The 22,945-nt window shown below is 38.1% G+C and overlaps 1 protein-coding gene across 3 annotated transcripts in view; it reads left to right on the top strand.

Moving 5' to 3' along the window:
- Nucleotides 1–15,686, top strand: part of SLC39A12 (solute carrier family 39 member 12) — a 34,841-nt gene extending 19,155 nt beyond the window's left edge. For 2 of the 3 annotated variants that reach the window (XM_059476450.1, XM_059476467.1), the window contains exons 8-13: nucleotides 1,675–1,827; nucleotides 3,022–3,132; nucleotides 5,364–5,427; nucleotides 9,060–9,218; nucleotides 10,552–10,739; nucleotides 15,046–15,686. In XM_059476450.1, coding sequence (XP_059332433.1) covers nucleotides 1,675–1,827; nucleotides 3,022–3,132; nucleotides 5,364–5,427; nucleotides 9,060–9,218; nucleotides 10,552–10,739; nucleotides 15,046–15,174 — 804 coding nt within the window. In that variant the 3' untranslated portion in view covers nucleotides 15,175–15,686. The remainder of the gene's footprint in view (nucleotides 1–1,674; nucleotides 1,828–3,021; nucleotides 3,133–5,363; nucleotides 5,428–9,059; nucleotides 9,219–10,551; nucleotides 10,740–15,045) is intronic. The other variant, XM_059476459.1, reaches the window with a different exon arrangement.
- Nucleotides 15,687–22,945: the final 7,259 nt, after the last annotated feature.

The raw sequence follows: 22,945 nt of genomic DNA, 5'->3' as shown, positions 1-22,945 counted from the left end.
TCATTTATACCTGGAAAATGCTCATCAGGTCATAAATAAAGTGTTCCATGAAATTCCCCCAGCACCTCATTTACATTTGCACTCTGTAGCTCAGAGAGAGATTAAAAATAATAATAAGTAAAAATCCATGATTGATGAATTCAAAGAAAGAAAGGTTCCTATTTTTCAAAAAAAAATTCAGTAACTCCACAAGTCCTGTGCAAGGCATGTTCTAGATGCGTATTAATTTATTTCATGAGGCAGATTCTGTAACACATTTTAACAAAAATTGTTCTAAGGTTGTGTGAGACATTCACAGTCCCCTCCACAGATTGTTCCAGAGAACCAGGCACTATAAACCTAATTAATCCTGATGCCTAGAACTGTAATAAAATTCATAATCTAAATTTTAAAAACAGGATAAAATGCAAAACAGAACCAAATTTTCCATTGCGTATTCATTTATTTTTAACAGTCTCCTCTGATATGATACAGATGTTATGAGTAGACTTCCAGTGGTCACAGAATGAGATCTTTGCAGCTTCAGATTCTGGTTAAAATTCTCTTTATGCTCAATACATCATCTTTGAAGGCAAAACTGGGAGAGTGGTTTAAGGAAGGCAATTCTCACTGAATGTGAGACAAATGCATTTCTTTCAGCAACACCTTTTAAGTGTGAAAGTATTCTCCTTTGCCAGTTTTAAGTGATGTATCCAGTAGCCTTTAGAGCCCTCCCTTTCAGAGCAAAGGAGGGCTGCTGTGCTGTGACACTGGGGAAAAGAAGGAAGCATACCCACCAACAGAAATGCATGTTTGCATTAATAGTGCATTAATTAATTTATGGTTCATTTTCACAGAATCACAGAATTACAGAACTACAGAACAGTTAGAGTTGGAAGGGATGCCTGCAGATCATCTAGTCCAACCCACTGCCAAGCCAGGATAAGTTAGAGCAGGTTCCTAAGGAATATATTGAGGTGTTTTTCATGTCTCCAGAGAGGGAGAATCCACCACCACCCTGTGCAGCCCATGCCAGTGCTCTGCCGCCCTCAATGGAAAGAAGCTCTACTTCATGTTGAGTTGGAACTTTTTGTGTTTTAGTTTATGGCCATTGCTCCTCACTCTGTCATTGGGAACCATTGAAAAGAGTCTGGCTCCACCCTCTTGGCACCCACCTTCGAGATATTTGTATGCATTAATGAGATCCCCTCTCAGACTTCTCTTCTCTAGACTGAACAGGCCCAGTTCCAGCAGCCTCTCCTCATAAGAGAGATGCTCCAGTCCCCTAAACATCTTTGTGTCCTCTGCTGGACCCTCTCCGGTATCTCCTTATCTATTTTTGATATGAAGTTTGCATGTTAAGATAATGCAAGTAATTTTTATAGAGTTTTACCATCAATATATTGCAAACAAAATATATCTCGTATATATAAATGGTGATTTCATAAAATTGTCCCTAAAAATAATGTTACTTTCACCACTGAGAGATGAAGAAGTGTAGCTGTGCTCCTCGTGATTAATTTCATCCTCTATTATTCAGCTGATTATTTAAAAACACAATTTAACTTTGGCAGAACTGAGAACTGGGAAAATAAAATTCTGAGAATAAAATGAATTAATGCATTATGGCTTGCTGTAGGAAAAATTAAAACATTGGCATTTAATTTTTTTTTAACTTTATTTCTTTTATTTTAGACTCTTGGTTTGCATAAACATGAAGCACAAGAGGTAGAACATTTCTATGAGGGAAAAGAATATATTTGGAAACTTTTGGGAATAATTGGAGGAATTCATGGATTTTTTCTGATAGAAAAGTGTTTCTTTCTTTTGGTAACACCTCGTGACCAGGTAAAGCTTTGTACAATTCACCCTTTAAAAAAAAAATTTTGTATTTTGAGATTCTGCAATGCACAGAATGTTAAAATGATTGTGGAAATTAATTATCATTTCTGTAGGTTAAATGAAGCATAGATAATTGCTTGCCAAAGTGGTCCTACCAGATTGACCTTCAGCTTCTATTTTGCTTTGCTCTGTGGATTGTGCTTGCTTCATGAGTGTGTTTCATGTATTTATAATTCCAGAAAGGGAACAGATAATCAAACATGTTCCATGAGTCTGCATTCATGAGTCACACTGGAGCAGGTTAAAGTGTGTATCCATATGAAATAGCAGTGACTGTTGTTTGCTCTAGGCTCTGTTTGAAGAGGAGAAAGATGCAATGGAAAGATAAATATTTTCAAGATATTTTCAAGACTGATATCTTAAAATTTCCAAATTGTTTTTGATCCCTATCCCAGTGATGTGAAAATCTAATATGTATGTTACAGTCAGTAGGACCCAATTTTTATTAATAGGATCTCCTTGCTACAGCCATGCTTACAGTAATTGTATTACTTTATTTCAGTATGGCTGGAGCCTGAAAATATGAATATGCACAAGGATAGAATGCAGCACAAAAAGTGATGGCTCATTAAGTTTCTCAGCATGAGACAATCCTGATGTCACTTAAGAAGGAGAAACCTTTGCTTGTTCTGTTTACAGAGAGTGTGAAGACTGGCCTGGTTTAGGCCTCAATGACTCCCTATCCCCACTACCTTTGAGTCATCCATAAGAATATAATGTGAGATTATTGGGATGAGAGTATTTTGATGATGGTGATATTTTATTTTCCTGGTAAAAAGGAGTCCTTTTTGTTCCTTGTTTGAGAGAAGGGTTTTATCACCATCCCACCAATTTTTAAACCTTTTGTACTGAGAACTAGATGAATCCTCAGAGTTAATTTTTATATCTATCTCAGCTTAAAATTTGAATTTGATTTTTAAAATACATTAAGTTTTATCAAACCTTTGTGATTGTCACTGATATATCTGATTCACTTTTCAGAGATTTTTCAGTTGTTTTTTAACATTTAAGGAAATGTTGATCTTTTTCAGCAGATTTTTTTTTTAATAATTAAAAATGCTAAATTTTCACAAAAGACTGAGAGATGCTGCACCTGTGTTCGTTGGATTTCAGAACTAATTTCAAAGCATCTTCATTCAGCAGGGCCTTTCTTTAGTTAATGGGCACTGGGGACATTCCCATGATCTTCCAGTGGAGTCTGAATTAAATGAGCTTTCAGGCAGAGGCAAATCTACTTCAACCATACAGTTGGTAGGTTACCAATATGACATAATTCCCTAAATTTAAATTCTTCTTTCTCTGTTCCTCTAAAGAAATTAACAAAATTAATGTAATAAATCAGTATTATTTTTCAGTCTTTATTGATTTGTTGTTTATTACTTGACATGATTGTCAAGAATCTCTCGATTTTGAAGTTTATAATGAGCTTTCACAGATATATCAAGAACAGATATTTTACAGTAACTTTTCTTAAGTGTGTATCAGATTGATATAACAATATGCTTCCTGTATTGTTATACATTTTGTTGATAAAATTCTTGAATCTTTTCCTTCTCCTTTCCTTTTATACATTGATCATATGTAAAGGCAGACTCTCCCTTAGGAAAAACTCTGGAACTTCCTGCAATGAGAGTTAAGTGCATAATTAATGAACAGATTAAATCCTGGACTGTTCTTGGGCATTTTTCCACAGATTTGAAGAGCAATGTAAATGCTTTAGATAGCTGGGAATGGTGCTTACCTATAAGAAGTTACATACTTTTAGATTTAGTATCCAGACAGATAAATCTTTGCAAATTAAATTGAGTCATAAGTTTTACCCTGTTTTCTCTTTCTTTCAACAAATGTCTTCAGTTTATATCCAGTATCTTGATGCATAGGTGAACTCCATTTTACTAATGTAGTTGTGATGGGCAACAGCCTCGTGAGTCACCACTAATCTCTAAAACACAGTTGGAAAACTCTCAATAAAAACCAGATCAAACAGAGGAGTGAAGCATGGTTACTATTTTGTGAGACATGTCAAAGCTTCCTGTTGATGATAATGAATGAACATGTTGTTCCCCTCAGATGCAAGATCCCCCCCCCATAGTTCTATACAGATCACAATATCTATATGGAATTAGCCTGGCTGAGCTGGTTTACACAAGAGCATCCAATTTTTCAGAATCATGTGAGTAATACTAAGACAAACACTGGTTGACTGAGAAGAACTTATAAATCCTTCAGATCAGTAATTAGTCTTGCAGATTTGACTCACAGTTCAAGGAAGTGGCATGTGAATAAATATAGGAGAAGTGGAACAATTACTGGAATTCATATGACTGGCTGCAATCATGGGAACTAGAGACATTTATGTTCCCTTTAAAATGTAGAATATGAGAAACAATTCTTTTTCCTTTTCTCCTCATGCTTCTACAGAACATATCCTTCATCACAACCAATAAACATATCCTATTTTGTTTGCACATCTCTGGTACAGTTTTTGGAGTGGTGGCTGCTGTCCCTAACAGAGCTCTTGTGCTATTCTTGACTCCACTGCCTACTATAATAGTTTTAACATACTTTTCGGGAAAAAAGCCCTCAGAAATTAAAACTCAGTCTTTCTAGTTTCAAGCAAACAAGTTTTTTGGCTTCTCTCTCCCTCCCATGAATTTCTAATTTCTTCCATCAGAAAGCAAAGCCCCAAGGAGGTAGTGACGGTGAGAGATTATTCATGTTCTCCCTTATCTCCCAACAGTTGCAATATCTATTAATTAAATGTTAGGGCTGGTGCCTCAATTTATCTCTCTAGGATAAGGAGGAAGTCATTTTCTCTTTCCTCACGTGAAGTAAGAGTAAATTTCACCATGGAGTGCACTCAAGTGCTATGCCCAGCCAGTGCTGCCTGGTCCTGAGATTAGGCCCTTGCTGAAAGCCAAGACACAAGGCACTGGAGGCTGCACCACCCCCTGAAGAAAAACCCCTATATTTTGAAAGGGGATGAAACCTACTGATGATCATATTTTTAAGTCTTGTGTTTTCACATAAAAACTGTGAAGAACATGAGTAGCTAAAAGTCTCTACCTCTTTTTCCCTGGAAATCCTATGGACACATTCTCCAGGAAAATACAGTTATCCAGGCATGACAAAATCAAAACATGCAATTTTAATTATAATGTCCCTTCTAGTCTTTGGCTCAGATTTTTGTGCATTCAAGCAGAAGTGTGGCTTCCTTGGGTTACAACAATGCCTATGCATGTATTTCTTCCTACCTGAATTAGACTTAACCCTCTCCGGGAGAGGTAGATTTCTTTTTTATGTGTTTCTGCAGTACCAATCACACTGCCAGTGGCCAGTAAATTTTTCTAATGACATCTGTGCAAATAACCATTGACTATCTTTAATTCAAATAGCTTGAACTTTGTTGATATTTTCCTGTATTTATGGCAGCAGCTGGAAGACACTCTTAACACTGACCCATTATCTTTGCTTTTAACTAGAGAAGCCCGGAAGATTCGGAACCTGCTGAAGTTCCTCCAGACAGCAAGGTGATCAGCAAAAAAAGTTAGTATCAATAAAAAACTAGACAAGACAGGAAAATCCTTCAGACCTAAGATGGAATTGAAAGTGTGCAGCTGGCTTAGCTCTGTGTTTGCTGTGTGACACATCATCACATCTGATGGCGCCTGGCTACATAATTTAATCTCTGCTTAAAGACCTTCTCAGCTGCCAACCCTGTAATTGTGAAGTTCATTAATCTCACACTGTCCTTGCTTTAGTATTTGCTGTCTCACTGTTGTAATCTATTTTCCTAAAGTCTTTGCTTAAAGGGAAATAGTCAAAAATTAATACAAGACATATTTTTTAATTTTAAACTTAGCTCAGGCTTTTATTTCTGAAAATGGTGAAACATTTTTTGTAGGCTTGCTGCGCTAATATAATTCTGCATCCTTTTTCTCTTACACAGTAAAGCAATAGACTCTTTAAAGCAGTAATGATTTATCACAGGCATGGAATTACAGCCTCATGATGGCTCTCAGTTTTAGAGTAATCTGTTTGCTTCTGAGAATTTTGATAACTTCTGTCTTCTGTGGTTTTTTGCTGCTTAGTAAAATTACGAAAATAGAGTATAAACCAAACTTTGCCTTAAACTGTACCTTGTGACCTTGGTGAATTCAGTAGAGTTGCAGTCATTCAACTGACAGAATAATATTTTAATTGAAATCAGTTTCTTTACTATAATTAACTCCCCTTTATTTTGTGATCTCAGGTCATCAGTTTGATTTATTTAATTGTGTCATTATCTTCTTCTAGGTTCTTAATGTTCTCTTCTGTTCTTGCGGATTTCATTTCTATTTCTGAAGCATTAGAAATCTGGATTTTCATTTCTTCTCTTTCACCTCTCCAGTATACACAGTCCAATGCCAGTTTAAACATGACTAGAGATGGTTCATCTCTAGATGTTTCTGTTTGGTTCAGTCATCATAACCTGCTAAGCAACAACAAATTTCTAGTGATCTCAATGTTATTTGTTCCAAGTTACTAAATTTGGGATAGTGTCTCAGTAATTTTGTTTAGTTTAATTTTTTTCTCATACCTCAGTCTTACTTCCATAAATTAAACCTTAGTAGGGAAGGGGGGGAAGTAATTTGTTGAGGTTTGTTTTTTTGTAGGGGGTGGGGGAATTCATAATTACAAAAGTGTGTTTTGTTATGTTTCTTTTAAACAGCTAAGAGCATAAACATACCTGGGTACCTTGATACTGAGTGAGGTCCTTCTTCCCCAAAACTTAATGGAATCTGTGGGTCTAAGAGAGAAGCCAGAACTGCAAAGTTTCACTGTAAATGCCTGTCAAATAGGACTGCAAAAAGGGCCAATCACATAGATAGTCAGGGAGTAACTTAGAAAGCAAAAAAATTTCTAAATAAAAAGACATCTGACTGGCCCTCTCTGCATATATCCATACTTGTTCTACCAATATCAGAGAAGACCAAACAGTAGCATTTTATACTTGTTGTACTTTATGACACTTTACTTGACTAGAAATATTTTTTCTGTGTTAGTCATGGAAACATTGGAAAATATCTATTTATGGATAACTTTTTGCTTTAAACTCTTATTCTAAACCTAAGAAGTGTATGGTTGAGGTCCTGTACCCATTAGTTTTATGAAAATTATAGAAAAGAATTTGCTATGAGTTCTGGTCTCCTATTTAAGCAAAGAAAAAAAGTAAGATTGTTGGATGGAGAAGAAGAGGCTTTGTAGAAAAAGTTAAGGTACTAAGTTAATAGTTAATACTTTGTGTTGGAATATAATGCAGTGAGATAATTGCCAGTAACAAAGTTGCTTTAAAATAGGTTGAAAGTAAAGTAAGATAAACATTCAGATTTGTTTATACATGCATCTTCTTAACTTTCTGTCAAGTAAGTTCAGAAAGCTTATAGCTGTAATTGCTCCACAATGTTAACCTGATCCCTGTGTTATATTAAAACATCCTGGAATGAGTTCCAGTAATCATGGTATATCTTCTCCAGCAATCAGATACTTGAACAAAACAGACTAATAAGACCTCAGAGCAGGCCATGAATTCATCTTGGCCAGTGCTTATTACAAATCACAAACTTATTGCAAGGCAGCAATCTATTATTGCTGTGTAATTCATGCTCTGCACTATTGATCATAAACTGCCCATGGTGTTTAGAGAGTACTGTGCAAACTGGGGACATCCACGTCCTGCTCTGTAAGCTGGCAGCAAAATCTAACAAGCCTGCCAATTTTTCTGAACCCACAGAGCTCCCAGACAACCAGGGAGGATTTTCTGAATACGGTTGTTAGGCTTTTATGTGCTCTGTGTTTTTTTTTATAATAGTCTGAAGACTTCAGTTCTAGCCAGTTTCTGTGAGAAAAATATCTCCCCCATCACTATAAAATGGTCATCTCAGAGGAACATTACTGGAGTGGGACCTGGTAATAACTGTATTCAGACAGATCGCTGCAGCTTGACGTTTGCTCCTTAGTCTGTCATATTATGTCTATGGGGGGGTCACCAGAAGTCAGAAAAATACATATTTAGGGCCCAAATCATGACTCTGCTCCTTCAGGCACGAAACAAACCCTTTTCAAAGTGTTCTGCCCATTCTGTGCAGAGGGAAGCTGGATGAGTTTCTTGGCAGACGTTAGGCAGCCCTGACTGTAAGACTGTGGATTAAATGAATGAAAAAATACAGGATGGGGCAGCCAATTGTGTGTTGCTAAGTTTAGACGTTGAACCTGTATGGAGCCTTGCTGCTTCTTGAAGAGATAAACTGCCTCCCTGGGAATCTGTTCAGCATTCCACCCAGCTGTCTCTGTTGCAGGCTGGGCAGAGAGACCATCCCTAATTCCCTAGCCTGATTCCAGTACTTGCATCGCTAGTAGCACCTTTCCACTCATGTCAGGTGACCTGGTGCCATGAACACCCAGTACACTGTTCCACACTGAAGGTCACAGGGCAGCATGGGAAAGACAAACAGCCATCCAGACCACGAGCAGTGCTCCAGATAGGAGTACTGTGAGCATAACAGCCATTAATTGATTGGAACAAATGTTGGATATAAGCATGCTGTAACCCTGTTCTATAAGTAATACTCCGAGGCTTGCTGTATTTTATTTCTATTTTTCACTGTAATGCAATTGCATAAAAAAAACAGATCCTGCAAATACTACTCAGTAGCAGCAAGCTTTACAGGATTAAAACTATCAGCTGTGTGAGACCAAATATTCATCTTCCCTATAGCTCTGCAATTCTGTGAACAATGGAGGAAGAACCCCAAATAACAACTAGAAGACTTGTGAGAATTTCATCAAATAAAGAAAGATTTATAAAGAGCCTTAGGATGCTTCATTAGACAGGACACAAACTGAATTTTTTGTTTAATAGTTAACCTAGTAAGAATAAGAAAGTTATTTCTTGGTATTTGCATCTCATTTTGATTTGTTCTGGAACCTACTTTTTTTTGTTTCAAATGTATTGAAGGAAGTGCAATAACAAGGAAAAGTCAGTTAAACAATATTTCCCTCTGATTATTATGACTTTTTGTAATGTTATATGAAAAGTCACCAGAAACCCCAAATCTTTTGTAACATAACAAAACTTGCAATATCTGTGTGGGTTAATATTGGGCTTTTCATCTATTTGTTTGTTTTTCTTTTTTGAGGTAAAAAAATCAGCTTGTTAGCAATAATGGTTCTGGTGGGAGACAGTCTTCACAATTTTGCTGATGGCTTGGCAATAGGAGCAGCATTTTCATCCTCAACAGAAACAGGTGTGACAACGACTGTTGCTATTTTATGCCATGAAATTCCTCACGAAATGGGTAAGAAATATATGTATGTATTTTTCCTGATTGACTTTGTATTTCCAGGTTTCCAAAAATTTCTTTCCTGTATGACATTTTTGGGAATTCTTGCTTACAGCATCATGAATTACAGTGTTACAATGTGAGACTGATACTTTCTTTGCCCTTCACCAAAACCAGAGGAGGCTGCTGCACTCATTACTGGATTTCCTCCCATTTGACCTTCTCCAGATGCAAATGACCTCAGGGCAAGAGTGACCTGTTGTTCTTATGTGTACAGACACAAAAAATAATAAACTGTAAGCAAGACCTAGGCCATGCCTGACACAACAGGTTATCCAAGAATTTCAATATGCAGCAGAGCTACTTAGCAAGTATTCCTCTTGCTACCCTCATTCCTGCTGCTAATTTTACTTTGGACAGGACAGGAGGATTGTTCTGTTGTATTACTGCCCTTGATTGACTTTTTCTGGTAAAACTTTCAGCATGACTGAAGCTGCTCCTGATATTGTGTTGATGAATGTTTATGATTGGGAAGTTTGATTTGAGAACTGCAGGTTCTCATTTCTATCATTAAATGACTGAAGATTTCATGTACTATGTAGAAAACTCCTCCAGACAAAAAGGGGGGATGGAGGATTGCTGTAAATCTGGTAACTCTAGTTTGCATAGCAAAGCAAATTGAAATACTTGACAGTTACCTCCAAAGACACCTTCTGAATTCTGGGGCAATAGTGCCCCAGTGTCAAAGTGACATTTTTACAGTCATGGAGCAAAATTTTTCAAATCTTCTAGTTTTGGCCTGCTATGAAATCTTTCATTTTAGAAGAAAAATGTGTGATGGGGTTCTGATGTACAGCTTACTGCCAGTGATTAGGGGTGGAATCAGTGGGATTAAACTCAAACTGGGATCAGACTGGTATAGATTACTCTGACTTGCAGCACCTGTAAAACACTTAAAAACTATGCTGCAAATATACCCACATGATTTGAACTGGCAAGTTCCCAGTGGAGAAAGATTTAGAAACTCTGGGAAACCATGTGACTTCACTTTTGCATGTATCCAAGCTGGAAATGTCACGGAACACAGAGAACTAACAGAAAGCCACTCCTCAATACTGTATGCTATCTTTAGGAACAGCTAAACAAGTACAAGTCAATTCTTTGTTGTTTTGGGATTTTTATTTCATACAGGACAAGTTTATAACTAATTCTACAGAATTCTAAAGGCAGGTATCCATCATTCACTATCTTTGTGCATATCTTTATGGTTTTCCTTCATGTTTTATTACCAAGAGTCTTAAAAATACATTTATCAGCTAAATAATAAATGTTCTTCTTTTCTATGCAGGAGATTTTGCTGTGCTGCTAAGTACAGGGCTCCCAACGAAGATTGCAATTTTGATGAATTTTATAAGTGCACTAACAGCATTCTTAGGACTTTATATTGGCCTTTCTCTATCAACTGACCCATCCATTCAAAACTGGATCTTTACTATTACAGCTGGAATGTTCTTGTATTTATCTTTAGCAGAAATGGTGAGAACTTCAGTCTATTTCTATATTTTCTTTATAGCATAGCCACATCATAGATGAGTGTCAGACAAATGCAGGAGGATGAACTTGGAGACAAAAAGAGCTTGTTAGGAAGAGCATGTTGTCTGCCCTGTGTGTGTACAGTGCTTAAAAAAGTAATCTGTTATTTTTCTGTGTCACTCTCATGCTAGGTGCCATTATAATGAACAGGGGAAATAAAGATCATTAAGAGATTAAATAAGAAAATGATATAATGAAATTTTAGAGTATTTAAAAAAAATCTTTTAAAGACTTTCAAACAATGTATTTTTAGTTATTTAGTAAAATATATATTTGAACTTTCAGGGGTTTCAAGATCTTGAAATTTTTTTTCTTTTTCTGCCCTTTTCTTATATATTTTTCACCCTTTGTTTCAATACAAACTTGCAGTTTCAGAATTTAAATGTAAGATGCTTATCCTGAATCCTTCCTTTTTGTCCTAGGGATGCTTCAATTAGACCTTAAGTAACAAAAAAGCTTTCAGATTACTGTAACTTTTTATAGTTGCCCAATATTTTTCATACACCCTGTTCAATAGCAATGATTGTATAAAAAAAAAATAAAGTGTGAAGATACAGGGTAGGAGGAAGGTCTGAGCAAAAATGTGGAGCAATCATAGGTCATAGTAGACACCTCAGACCACATAATTTATTGAAAGATGGATAACAGTTACACTTGTAGCTATGCAGGCCTTAAATGCCTGCCCAGCTTTGTCACACGGATCTTTAACCATCATGTGTTGATGTGAAGTCCCTTGCAAGCTCCTCCACAAAGATGGAATGTTTTGAGTGAGGAGATCAAGAGGGAGAAAAAAAGAAGTGTCTTCATAAATTATTACTTTGTTTTTTTCCCAAGGCTGTCTGTCTCTCCCTTGTGTTCATTACCACTTTGTGCCTAAGATGCTCTTTACCAGGTTCAGGCATCATACTTTAAATCTGATATGCCATTCCAGTATTATGACCTATTTAAAATTCTACTTACAGTAATTGATCTTAGACCTTGGTAGCATTTTAGTCTATTTTTGCTATTGTAACTAGAGCAAAATGAACATAAAGTTCACCTAAGAGCTTAAGAGAGAATGGCCAAAGGATTGTGGATGTGTCAACAGTCCTGACTGAGGTAGTAAATAACAGACAAGAACACTGTGTACCAAGATGCAGCTTGTTCTGACAGAGAAATTTGGAAGTGAGGCTGCCTACCAACTGTCTAGGCATGGTTTTACTGATGGGGCTAGGAACAGTGTACACGCATTTTTCCTTCAGTGTAGGATCAGCATTCATCAAGGATCCACAAGCTCCTAGAACAATACCATGTTTTTCCCTCAGTCTTCAAAGCAATGTGCCAGCTGTAAATACCAAGAGAAAATATAGTTCCAGGCAGAGACAGGGACATGCTTTGCCTGGTTCTTAGCTTGTCATCATAATCTTAGTCTTGATGAGAAGGGAAGAAAAAATGGAGAGAGAGGGGAGGATAATATTTCTCTCAATTTCTTTTATTAAGATGACTCTTACCAGCCTTTCTCTGCATTTTGTGAAAAGAACTGTCATTGGGTGGCTCACCTGTTTGTCAGTGTCAAATATCACAGGGATTATTTTATTTAAATATATTTATGTAGCGCTGCAGGCATCTATAGGTCTGAAAAGTTTTGTGTTCATATAGTACATCTCAAGAGAAAATGAGCCCGTCTTTTTGTATTTTTCTACTTTCTGCACAGAAATAGGTTCTATACTGTGCTGTACTCTCATCTACAAACAACAGTCATCAGTGCTCCTGCCAGTGGTGTACAAGCACTCAGTAGTACACAGAGTTTGACTGTAATTTTCAGTACTTGATTTATGGACTTTCACATATTCATGTGCTTGTCAGAATAGCATTTAAATAAAACTGAACAGCCTCACTGCTTTCTGCACTGAGGAACACTGAGGCGTGTGAGTGGAGGTTTGTTGACAGAACAGCACTGCAAGACTGCCACCACAGACAAAGTAGCTCAAATCTACTTCTGTGGTTAATTAAAGGTTTTTCATTCCTACAAATGGCATTGTAACTCCATTAGCAAGCGGGGTAGACTAATAATTTCAGAAACTGAATAAGGAACAAAAGATAAAATCACTTATATCCATCATTTTTCACCAAGACATCATACAAAACTGGAGTTCACTCTGATTAATTTTAAAAATGTTTTCAATTTTGAAGATAAGAGGGTAGTTTTTAAAATGATTTGCTGGACTGTTGCAGTGCAGCAGCCATGCCACATGTGCCTAGCCAGTACATGCCTGAGAGCCTCTCATGCCTTCTTGCAGCATGCTGCTTCCTATTTCTTCTTATCTTTTGTGCACTCATGATAACATGAGCTGGAGTAGAACAGAGCAGTCCCTTGATTAGCAGTACCTCTTTTGCCTCTGACAGACTTGAAGCATTAGCAAGTGTGATAGCTCCCAGCAGCTTGGATGTAGTGCTACGTTCCCTTAACTCACGGTTTGCATCTGCCGGTTAAATAGGTTTATGCTTTTTAACAACATTCTCTCTGCTGTACCACAAGGTTTTTTGCCCAGAGAGAACTGGGTGACCATGGCTGATATTGTGACAGCAGCCATTTTATTTTAACAGGTAAGCAGGGATGTCACACTAGGTATGGCTGTAGAAATGGTTGGTGTGTTGGTTACATGCACGTAGGTTAGATGGAGGGAGCAGACATCAGCATGGGACATGGAGAGGGTACTACTTTCTAAGAATTCCTTTTGAAAACTCTCTTAGGAGCCTACTGTGCATGTGTGCAGCTCCTAAATTGTCATTGACAGTAATAAATAGTCACTGACAACAATGAAAATTAAATTTTGCAGTGGGAGGAGAAAATTTTCCTGTTTGGAGAACTTTTCACTCAAGCACTGGGGAAGAGGAAAAAATAGACTGATTATAAGGATAAATAAGAAAGACTAAACATCTAGACTGGGACCCTGGATTCAGGCTTGGTCTTAATTAACAGTTTTTGCTTATATACACAAAAAACTCTGTGTGCTCTGAGCACTTAAAACCATCAGTTCAGAGTTTGATTTACATAAGAACTTTGAGGTGTTTACACTTGCTTTAGATGAAAAGTTTATGATTATCTTTAAACACTGATCAAATATGACTACATAAGCTTCTGTACTGTAATTTAAACCACTGCTTTGTTGTAATAAAAATCCAGGGCATTTGGGTTTCCCTGTTTTTTTTCAGGCAAAGCTTTAAAGTGGAGGCAGATTTTTCAGCCCAGTTTTGTTTTGAGCCCAGGCCAACTTTGAGAGAAAGAAGAACACAGAAGCAGCAGCCCCAGAGACCCCCCTCTGACAGAGGGAAGACAAGCATAGCAAACACTCCTGTTTACCTCCTTGGTCAGCACCACTCCACTGTCTCCCAGTGGCTGCTGCTGTTACAGCTCCTGTGAAGAGCCTCCAAAGTGCACAGGAACTCAGTAGTTTTATTCAAGCAGAAAAAAAACACACAACCAAAACCAGAGGTCAGCACCAGACTATTGCTCTGTATTTTTTTCCAGAGTTGATGTGACACTATTAGCAGACATCAGTGTTTCCCCTGAATAAAGCAGAAATATTAAGAGAATTTGAACCGGAGGCACCATTTCTGCAAGCTGTGTTTAGACACATATTTAGTTTAAGCCTTTGATAAAACACACTGTAGAGTGAAAGGTCAATGCAAGTAGCTTTTATTATTATTATAAACAAGTGTTGCTCCATTACATGATTTAAAACTCACAGAGAAAGATACTAAACATGTTTTTTTCAAGCATATTATAAAAGTCCTGTTTTCTACTTGCACATTTCCTAAAGTCCAAGTAAATAGGAGTGTTGTCAGTTATTTCAGAAAAAGCATGATTGACCCTATATATAGTACTGAGGCAAAAAATACTCCAACTAGTTTATTCCCACAAAAGGAAATCACTAATTTTACTAAATAAGCATTTCCTTGCAGACAGCTGTATAAAATTACTACAAAGTATTGAGATGTTAACGAATTTTGGAATCTTGTTTATCATTCTTGTCAGTGCTAGTAAAAGAATCAAAGTGGGTAGAATTTGATTAATTTAAATATTTCGCTGTCAGGATCAACTTTGTCAAAATGTACAGAAAATGCTACACATTTATAACTATAGTCAGAAGCTCAGCATTTTGAAAATTACTTTTTTTTTAATGAAGTTTGTCTTGTTTTCCCATAACTTTTTTTCCCACAGATGAATGTATCTGGCTCTCATTCTGCTGTCTTATTCTATTTTTAGCTTCCTGAAATGACTCATATTCAGACACGGCGACCCTGGTTGATGTTTCTCCTACAGAACCTTGGATTACTATTAGGCTGGCTTTGCCTCTTACTTTTGGCTGTATTTGAACAGAAAATTAAAATATAAGTTTTCTGTTGGAAATCTCAAAGTACCACTTATGACAGTGGATAGCATTATTCAAAATTTTGTTATGTCTGCCATAGTAATATGTAAATTAAGTTGCTGGGATTTTATATCTGAACAGTAGATAACTATTTTACTTTATTAACTTATTGTTCAGATTTTTGTAATTATTTTTTTGTAAACATGAATGTTTAGAATTCTGTTATATTTGTTACTGAATTTACCAGATCCCATGCTCAAACTCACAGGAGCTTTTGATTAGTTTTTATTGAGACTGTTCTAGTTGAATGTTCTAAGTGATCTCTGCCAGTCTGATTGAGGAAAAGAATAAAACACTTTTATATGCAATAATTAAAATGGACTAACCATAGTTGAATAATTTGAATATGGAATGGTTTTTTGCCTTTTAGTATTAAGAATTATTTCTTTAAATCTAAAAAGCATAGCAAAGCTGAACTGCTAAATGGCATAAAGCAATCTCATAAAGTTTGCACTTTATACTTTGTCAACGTAAAGATTCTCATCAGTTACATCCTACTGGACCACTGTGGCAGGAAAAAATGACAAGTGTAAATGTTGAAGTTTATGATGCAGAAATTTGGGAATACTCTTTTTTGGACTATAATGCAATTTCTCATATGTGTGATGGAACCTGTGACAGTCAAGCACTGGACTAACCACCTTTTGCATTGTCTCACCTCTGGTGGTTGCTTATATCAACTCCTTATGAAGAATTACAAAAAATATGTTTAAATTGCATTACCCTGATATGCCTTCCAAGCTCCTCAAATGAAGGGATTTCTTATTGCTTCTGAGACATCACATTCAATAAACACTTGCCTTCCTGTCAGCAATTAGCTTAATCATAGTTATGTGAGGTGCATTGTGGAAAGAGCTTTTTCAATTGTCTAGAGATCATGTAGCCTCACTGCAACTCCTCCCATCCTGAGTGATTTTTGTGTAATTTGTCCTCTCGATTTCAAGTTAATTCTGCAGAAGTTGAGATGATTAATTTAATTTAGTTTTGCAGAACCAGGTCTGAAACAAATATACAAAGCTGAGCAGATTCCAGGAGGTATTGAATAACACTCAGCTGTGTGATTTCAGCTCTTTACATGATCTTAATTTCTGGTGCAAGGACTTCTTCGCTACCTTATTTATACTTTTGTATGAGAACTAAATTATGTTCTTTCTTTCTCCTCTGATGGGCTGTGGAAATAGGGAGAGCAAGTTACAGAACAGACATTTATTCTTTATGAAGCAACTGAAGTTTTCTTTTCTTTGTCTAAACTCTGTCCTGAAATATCTCTACATTATGACACAACACGACTGTGTCACAACGTGTCCTGTGTTTATTTGATAGCTCCTAGTGAAGGTACAATTCTCATATTACAGAGGGGATCAGAGTCTACTGTCCTACAGCAGACTGTCACACCTGTTAGTTCTCAAAAGCTTCATGGGCACCATACTAACTTATCAAAATACAAAGTGAAAAACAATACTGAATGGCACTGTTTATGATAGCCCACACTCATGGGCTTGTGAACTCTTAGTCAACCACTGACTAACCCTCAAGGAAAGAAAACCAAACTTAGAGAAAATTTTAAAAGTAGATATGGATTCATTTTCAGTACCTGTTAGTTACAAGAAGCTGTAGCAAATGCCCCAATGCAAATCTAGACAAATTTAGTCCTGTACATTCTTTCAGAAACCTCGTTCCAAACAATTTATCCAGGGTAACACAGAAAGTCTCTATCTGACAAGGGAGTCAACTGAGCTCTTTTTAAGCTCTGAAGTACAATCCTAGCTTCTTTTATTTAGGTGTGCAAATATTACAATTGCTTTTTATGTTGATGTAACTTTGAAAGGTGAGTTGAGAAGCCATGTCAAATGCTTCTGTTTTAAAAGTTTTTTGTTTTTTTCCTGGAGATTTTACTTGATTTTATTAAGTTAATATTTTTAAAAATTGGTTTCTCAGTACTTCATCTGTTTGTATTGGCACTGAGCCACTTCATGACCTTCAGCTGTGACAGTCAATTCAAGCAATAGCAGGGCATCACTGGATGTAAGCAAAATCTATTCTTGTATCAGATGGTGCAAATGAATATTGGAAACATTCATTATTTCAAAAAGAAGAGTTACCAAGTTTGAATGCTTATGTATGCCTAATGTTTGCTTCCACGGAAAGCAAGATTACCAATATGATCCTGTTTTGGTAATGTTATTGTATTCTGAAACACTTGTCCACTATTTGTTAATGTGTCTGAAAGAGAACGAGTAATTTCTGACAGTGTGTATTTTAAAGTTGCATATGAGCAGAGGTTCCCATCCAGATACGTTCTGTGAACATATTGTATCTACATCTATTGAGAAAATGCCATCTTTTGGCTATATATGCTTATGAGGCATCTTGATCACATTCAACCAAATGTATTTGTACAGCTTCCACCACAGGCACAGATACATTGTCCGGAAAGCCAGTTAATCTTTATTTCTGTGACAGAGCTCTTTGGCTTTTGTGGTGTTTGTCAATAAGTGAGTAGTTCTATGATCATTTTACCCTGGTACGAAACCTGAACACCTGAAGTGTCATCAGCATTTGAAAGTTTGAATTCCTGTGGCAATTAGAGAGAATTTATCTCACTACTTAAGGTTAGTGCCTCTGCTGTAAATCTCTTTACATTAGTGTCTTTTAAAAGATACTGAAGGTGGAGTATTACCATATGTAAATCAGGACCTCTAGCCTTACAGAGGGCTGGAAACTGCTCCTATGGATCATTAAAACAGAAAACTAAAGAGTTTCTTATTACCTCTTCTCCAAAGAGATTCACCTGTCGACTTAACTGTTTTGGTCAATGTTCTCTAAAAATTCCAAGAAAAATAATAGAATATGTTTTTGTGTCCTTACAGAAGAGAAGACTCAGAACAAGTGTTCTTATGATGCATTCTCTTTTAGTTTGTTTTAAATCTGTAGTTTGTTCATAGAGATTTGAAACATCTGTTTTTAAAGCCAGGTACATCTTTCTATTGCTTCAAACCTAGCAGACAGAGAACATAATATGCCAATGTTTTCATTGAGTCAAATCCTGAATAAGGCCTGCAGAACTTCATCACTTGCAGCCCATAAACCAGGACTAGATTTCTCTGTAAGAGGTGTGCAATTACTCAAACAGATGTTATGTGCTTGATGGAGAGATTACTTGGTGAGGTTTTACAGCCAGTCAGGCAGTCCTAACTAGATAATCATAATGTTCCTTTGAAACTTTAAATACATGAATCTATAGATAAAGGAATTTTTCTGGAAGCAGCTGTTTAGTGTTTCTCCCTTTCATCTATTCTTAGTTTTCAGGCACTCTTAAGATGAAGGTCTTGCTTTCCTACACAGAAAACTAGAAAGAAAAGGAAGGGTTGAAAGAATTTGTTTGCTACGGTATTTTTTCTTGGAAGTTAGATGGCAGAGGGCCTCATAAAGAATACTTCCAATTCCAAACTACCAGCGCTCCTGAGAGCTGACCTTGTACCTCTCTTTTCTGTATATGTTACACATTATCCAGTGACTCCTAAGATAAATAGTTCCTCCTTTGCAGTCAGTTATAGTAATGCCCTCAAGTTTCTGGAGCTCATCTGCATGTTTTAAATACTGCCATCTATTCCTTTACTGTATTTTATGCTTTAAACACGAATGTGGCCTTTTCTGCAGAGACAGTTTTTCTTATAAGAAAACACTGTTAGTTTTGGCATTAACCCTTGAATTGTTTTTCTATCACCCTGCCATTGCACTTGAGAAAGCAAATTATCATTGTAACAGTTTTGAACAGGTTTATATCTGCCTGATGTATGGATTAGAGCTGATACCCTATCAATGTTCCTAGCTTTTCTTTCTTTACAGTAACCTTTTGTCAAGCTTTCCTCTCATTTTAAAAATAAGCTGCCTTCTATTGTGAGTGTAGCTGTAGGAATGCGACTACAGAAAATACAAGCAGTAGTTGCACAATGGCTTTAATCAAAACAAAAAGTCCTGCGATTTATTTCACCAGACCCACCTACATTCCCTTCTCCCCAAAAGAACAAAAAAATCCACACATGGAGCTGTTGCTCTGGGTCACGTAGGGGAATGTAAGAAGTGTCTCTTTCCTTTTATGTCCCTGATAACAGGACCAGCACCGACGCCTGGAGGCATCGGAGTCCCTGCCAGGCTGCGGTCGGCGGAGCAGGGCCCGGGGCAGGGCTGGAGCCGCTCCCGGCTCGGAGCAGGGCCCGGGGCAGGGCTGGAGCCGCTCCCGGCTCGGAGCAGGGCCCGGGGCAGGGCTGGAGCCGCTCCCGGCTCAGAGCAGGGCCCGGGGCAGGGCTGGAGCCGCTCCCGGCTCGGAGCAGGGCCCGGGGCAGGGCTGGAGCCGCTCCCGGCTCGGAGCAGGGCCCGGGGCAGGGCTGGAGCCGCTCCCGGCACGGGACGGGCCCGGAGCAGGGCCCGGGGCAGGGCTGGAGCCGCTCCCGGCTCGGAGCAGGGCCCGGGGCAGGGCTGGAGCCGCTCCCGGCACGGGACGGGCCCGGAGCAGCCGGGCACTCCCGAGGGGCACCCGCGGGTGGCACCTGGGCCCTGGCAGCGGGAGGATCCAGGGGTTTAACCTGTCTCAGTCTGGGGCACGGTGGTTCACGCTGCCTGCTTTGGGAGTGAAAACTCTCGCGGAAGCTGTCGGGCCGATCCGCCGTGAGCGCGGCTCCGCAGGGCAGTGATCCATCCGATCCATCCGCAGGATCCCGCAGTCAGCGTGATCCCAGGGACCCCCAGGGAGATCCATCTCCACCCTACAGCTGCAGGGCACCCAAACGGAGCGCGGCGTGGCAGCCTCCCTCTGCCAGGGTCTCAGCTCTGCCATTGCCAGAGAGCATCAAGCATTACCTGGCAACCCAAATCCGCCCAGCAACCATTTACATATTGGCCCAAGATAGTGCCGACCGGCTCTAACGCAGTGCTATAGATGTGTCTGTATGTGACATCGTTTTGTTCCACTGCAGCTGGCTGGGGAACCCTCCTCCTCTTCCCAGGGGCCAGGAGGACCTAATTTGACCCATCCAAGAGAGATGAAATGAGATATGCATAGGGAAATAGACCGATCAATTATTATGGCATATTCCAGTCTTGATTTTAGATCACACCAAATTGTCTTCCATACACTCTCATGCTGCAGACAACGCCTGCACTGCTCTGTTGGGTGGCTGCCCAGGCTGTTCTCCTCAGGGCACAGGGCAGGTGAACAGCATAGCTCAGGCCTGGCAAATGTTTCAGAGCATCCCAGGTGTCCCTGTATTGCTGGTGCATCCACCAGCACACCACCTGAGGAACACTCTTTAGCTTTTCTGGCAAGGGCTTTCTACTGTTTGTTCTTTCCACCTGCTATGAAAATACCATAGCCCATATGATACAGGCTGTTATCTGTTCTTGTCGCCCACCCATGGGGATAGTTTTGGACAGGTTTTTTATTTCTTCAGAAAGGGAAACATAATGTTGGAGAATTACCTGAAAATCACACAGAAGGAGGTGCTGGTACACAGTGGTACCAGTAATGCATCTCATTTTTGGAGAGACACTGCTGTGAGTGCTGAGCACAAACACAAGAAAGTCATCTTTTGATTCCACGCTGAAGTGCGTTGGTGTTATCTTGGTACTCTTGGGTGATTTTATCACCAACAACTGGTAGAGTGCCCCAGTTTCAGGACTTCAAAGGCCATCTACACATTCCCGTGCAAAGGCATAGTATGAGCTCTGGAGCAAGAGTACACCTACTTTTTTGACTGTGATCCCAATCCAGAAGAGGATGGCTATTGAATTTAAGCATGCAACCTAATGCCAGCTATATACATGGTTCAGTGACTCAGGAGCAGGTAGCTATGATTATCAGCAAGTTTAGAAAGGTGTAAATGGGCAATATACATCTGGTGGTTCAGTATGTCCAGGACAGCACAGCAGCATTCAGAAAACATCCACGCTGTGCTATAGCCATGAATGCAGTTCTTTTCCCAGATATTATCCACATGAGAAGTCCCACACATGCTAAAATCATTCTGTTACACTCCAGAACATCACTGCTGATATTTTTGCACAAAGTTCCACAGAAAAAGAAAAAATGGATAAAAAGGTCTCTTCTGTAATATGGAAAAAAAACTCAACACAAGTGGCAATGCACTATAAATTGCACAGTGATTCCTCATGTTACACACATGCAAAGCATCTCCTTTTTCACTTTGAGACAAACAGGTCAAAACTGATACAGAACAGGAAAACCAGAACAAGGAACTCTCCAGAAGAAAGTTCTTATAGATGTGTAGGGTGTACAGGTGTAAATGGCAAAACAGACAACAAATACATAAAAAATTACTCTCTCCTCATTGCAGTACCTTCTCATTGACAAACACAAATCCCATACGATTTTCTCAAATATTGCCGGAAAATATTGTGGCTAAGAAGGTAAGTTTTAGCACTGGAAATAGTTCACATATTACAAAACAGATGACTTTCAATAACCCTTGAACTTGAGACAGGCATTGAAAATATGATCTATATGTTCATAGGCATGTAGGTTGGAAATCATATATTCACAGTTGATCAAATCAGTGTAATTTTGTGCACAGGATGTAAATTCCATCTCAAGTAATGAGAGGGAAAAAAGCTTACAAGAGCATAGTCCATTTTCTATCATTTCCTACTACCATAAAACCTAGTTTCAAATAGGCTTTTTGTACTTGCAATTAGCAAGAATATGCTATTTGTCTAGACAACAGAGTAGCTGAATACCTGATGTTTCTGGCATTATTAGAGTAGACTAAGAAAGCACATGACTATTTGCAAATTCCTTTCTAGCATGTAATATTTTAATACACCATCAAAATTCTTAGGTTGGAGTGCACACAATTAACCCTCATTCTTGACTGTGATTCCTGCTCATGGAACTGTGTTTTCTAGAAGTAATTAAAATGTATTTCACTTGAGTGAACTGGCTTTTTCTGTTTCCTTCCCTTTCTTTCACTTATTTTCTCCCACTAATATAATTCCTGATATATATTAAGTTTCAGTTTTGGTGGAGAAAATCTGATTTTTTTTCAGAGACATTTCTTTACTATAGTGTGTATTGGATCATGGGCAAGAGAGACTTCAGACAGAATGGTTTGAATTTTGAGGAAGCATAAATAGAGAAAGAGGTTCCTACTTTTTTTTTTTTTTTGGTTGGTTGGCTTGTTGTTTGAGGTGTTTTAACTTGTTTGTTATATTTTGTTATTAGAAAGTGTACTTCAGCTTTAAAAGAAAAAAGAAAAAACTAAAACCCCAATTAAAAAGTTAAATGTCAAGGTGTAAATACCAATGTTGGTATTCACCAGTTTACATTAGACTGCAAGTGATCAGGTCTTCTGCACATCTGCAATCACTCTTTTAAAGCTATTGCTTCCCAGCTGAGACATATTAACTGACCCTGGGCATGTGCCTAATGTTTTGAAAATTCTAAGGAAAACAACTGCTAACCACTTTCATTTCTACAGCCTACTAGTATTACAGATGAAGACACAGAAAAACAGTTTCTAATAATGGATAAATGTTGGATTTAGGCAATAAAAAACTGAAAATTTCTGGTGACTTGAAAAAGATATGTACTTGCAATACACTTGCAGTTTATAATTCAGGTATGAGTGTAAACTACAGCAATAACGAGAGTTGCTTTTGAGTATCTTGTATTGATTTCAAGTAAGAAATATTCCATACTTTTCCCTTCCAAACGCAAAG

The sequence above is a fragment of the Ammospiza nelsoni genome, chromosome 1, assembly GCF_027579445.1.
Source record: "Ammospiza nelsoni isolate bAmmNel1 chromosome 1, bAmmNel1.pri, whole genome shotgun sequence".
Lineage (NCBI taxonomy): Eukaryota > Metazoa > Chordata > Aves > Passeriformes > Passerellidae > Ammospiza > Ammospiza nelsoni.
This window is presented reverse-complemented; position numbering and strand designations above follow the sequence as displayed.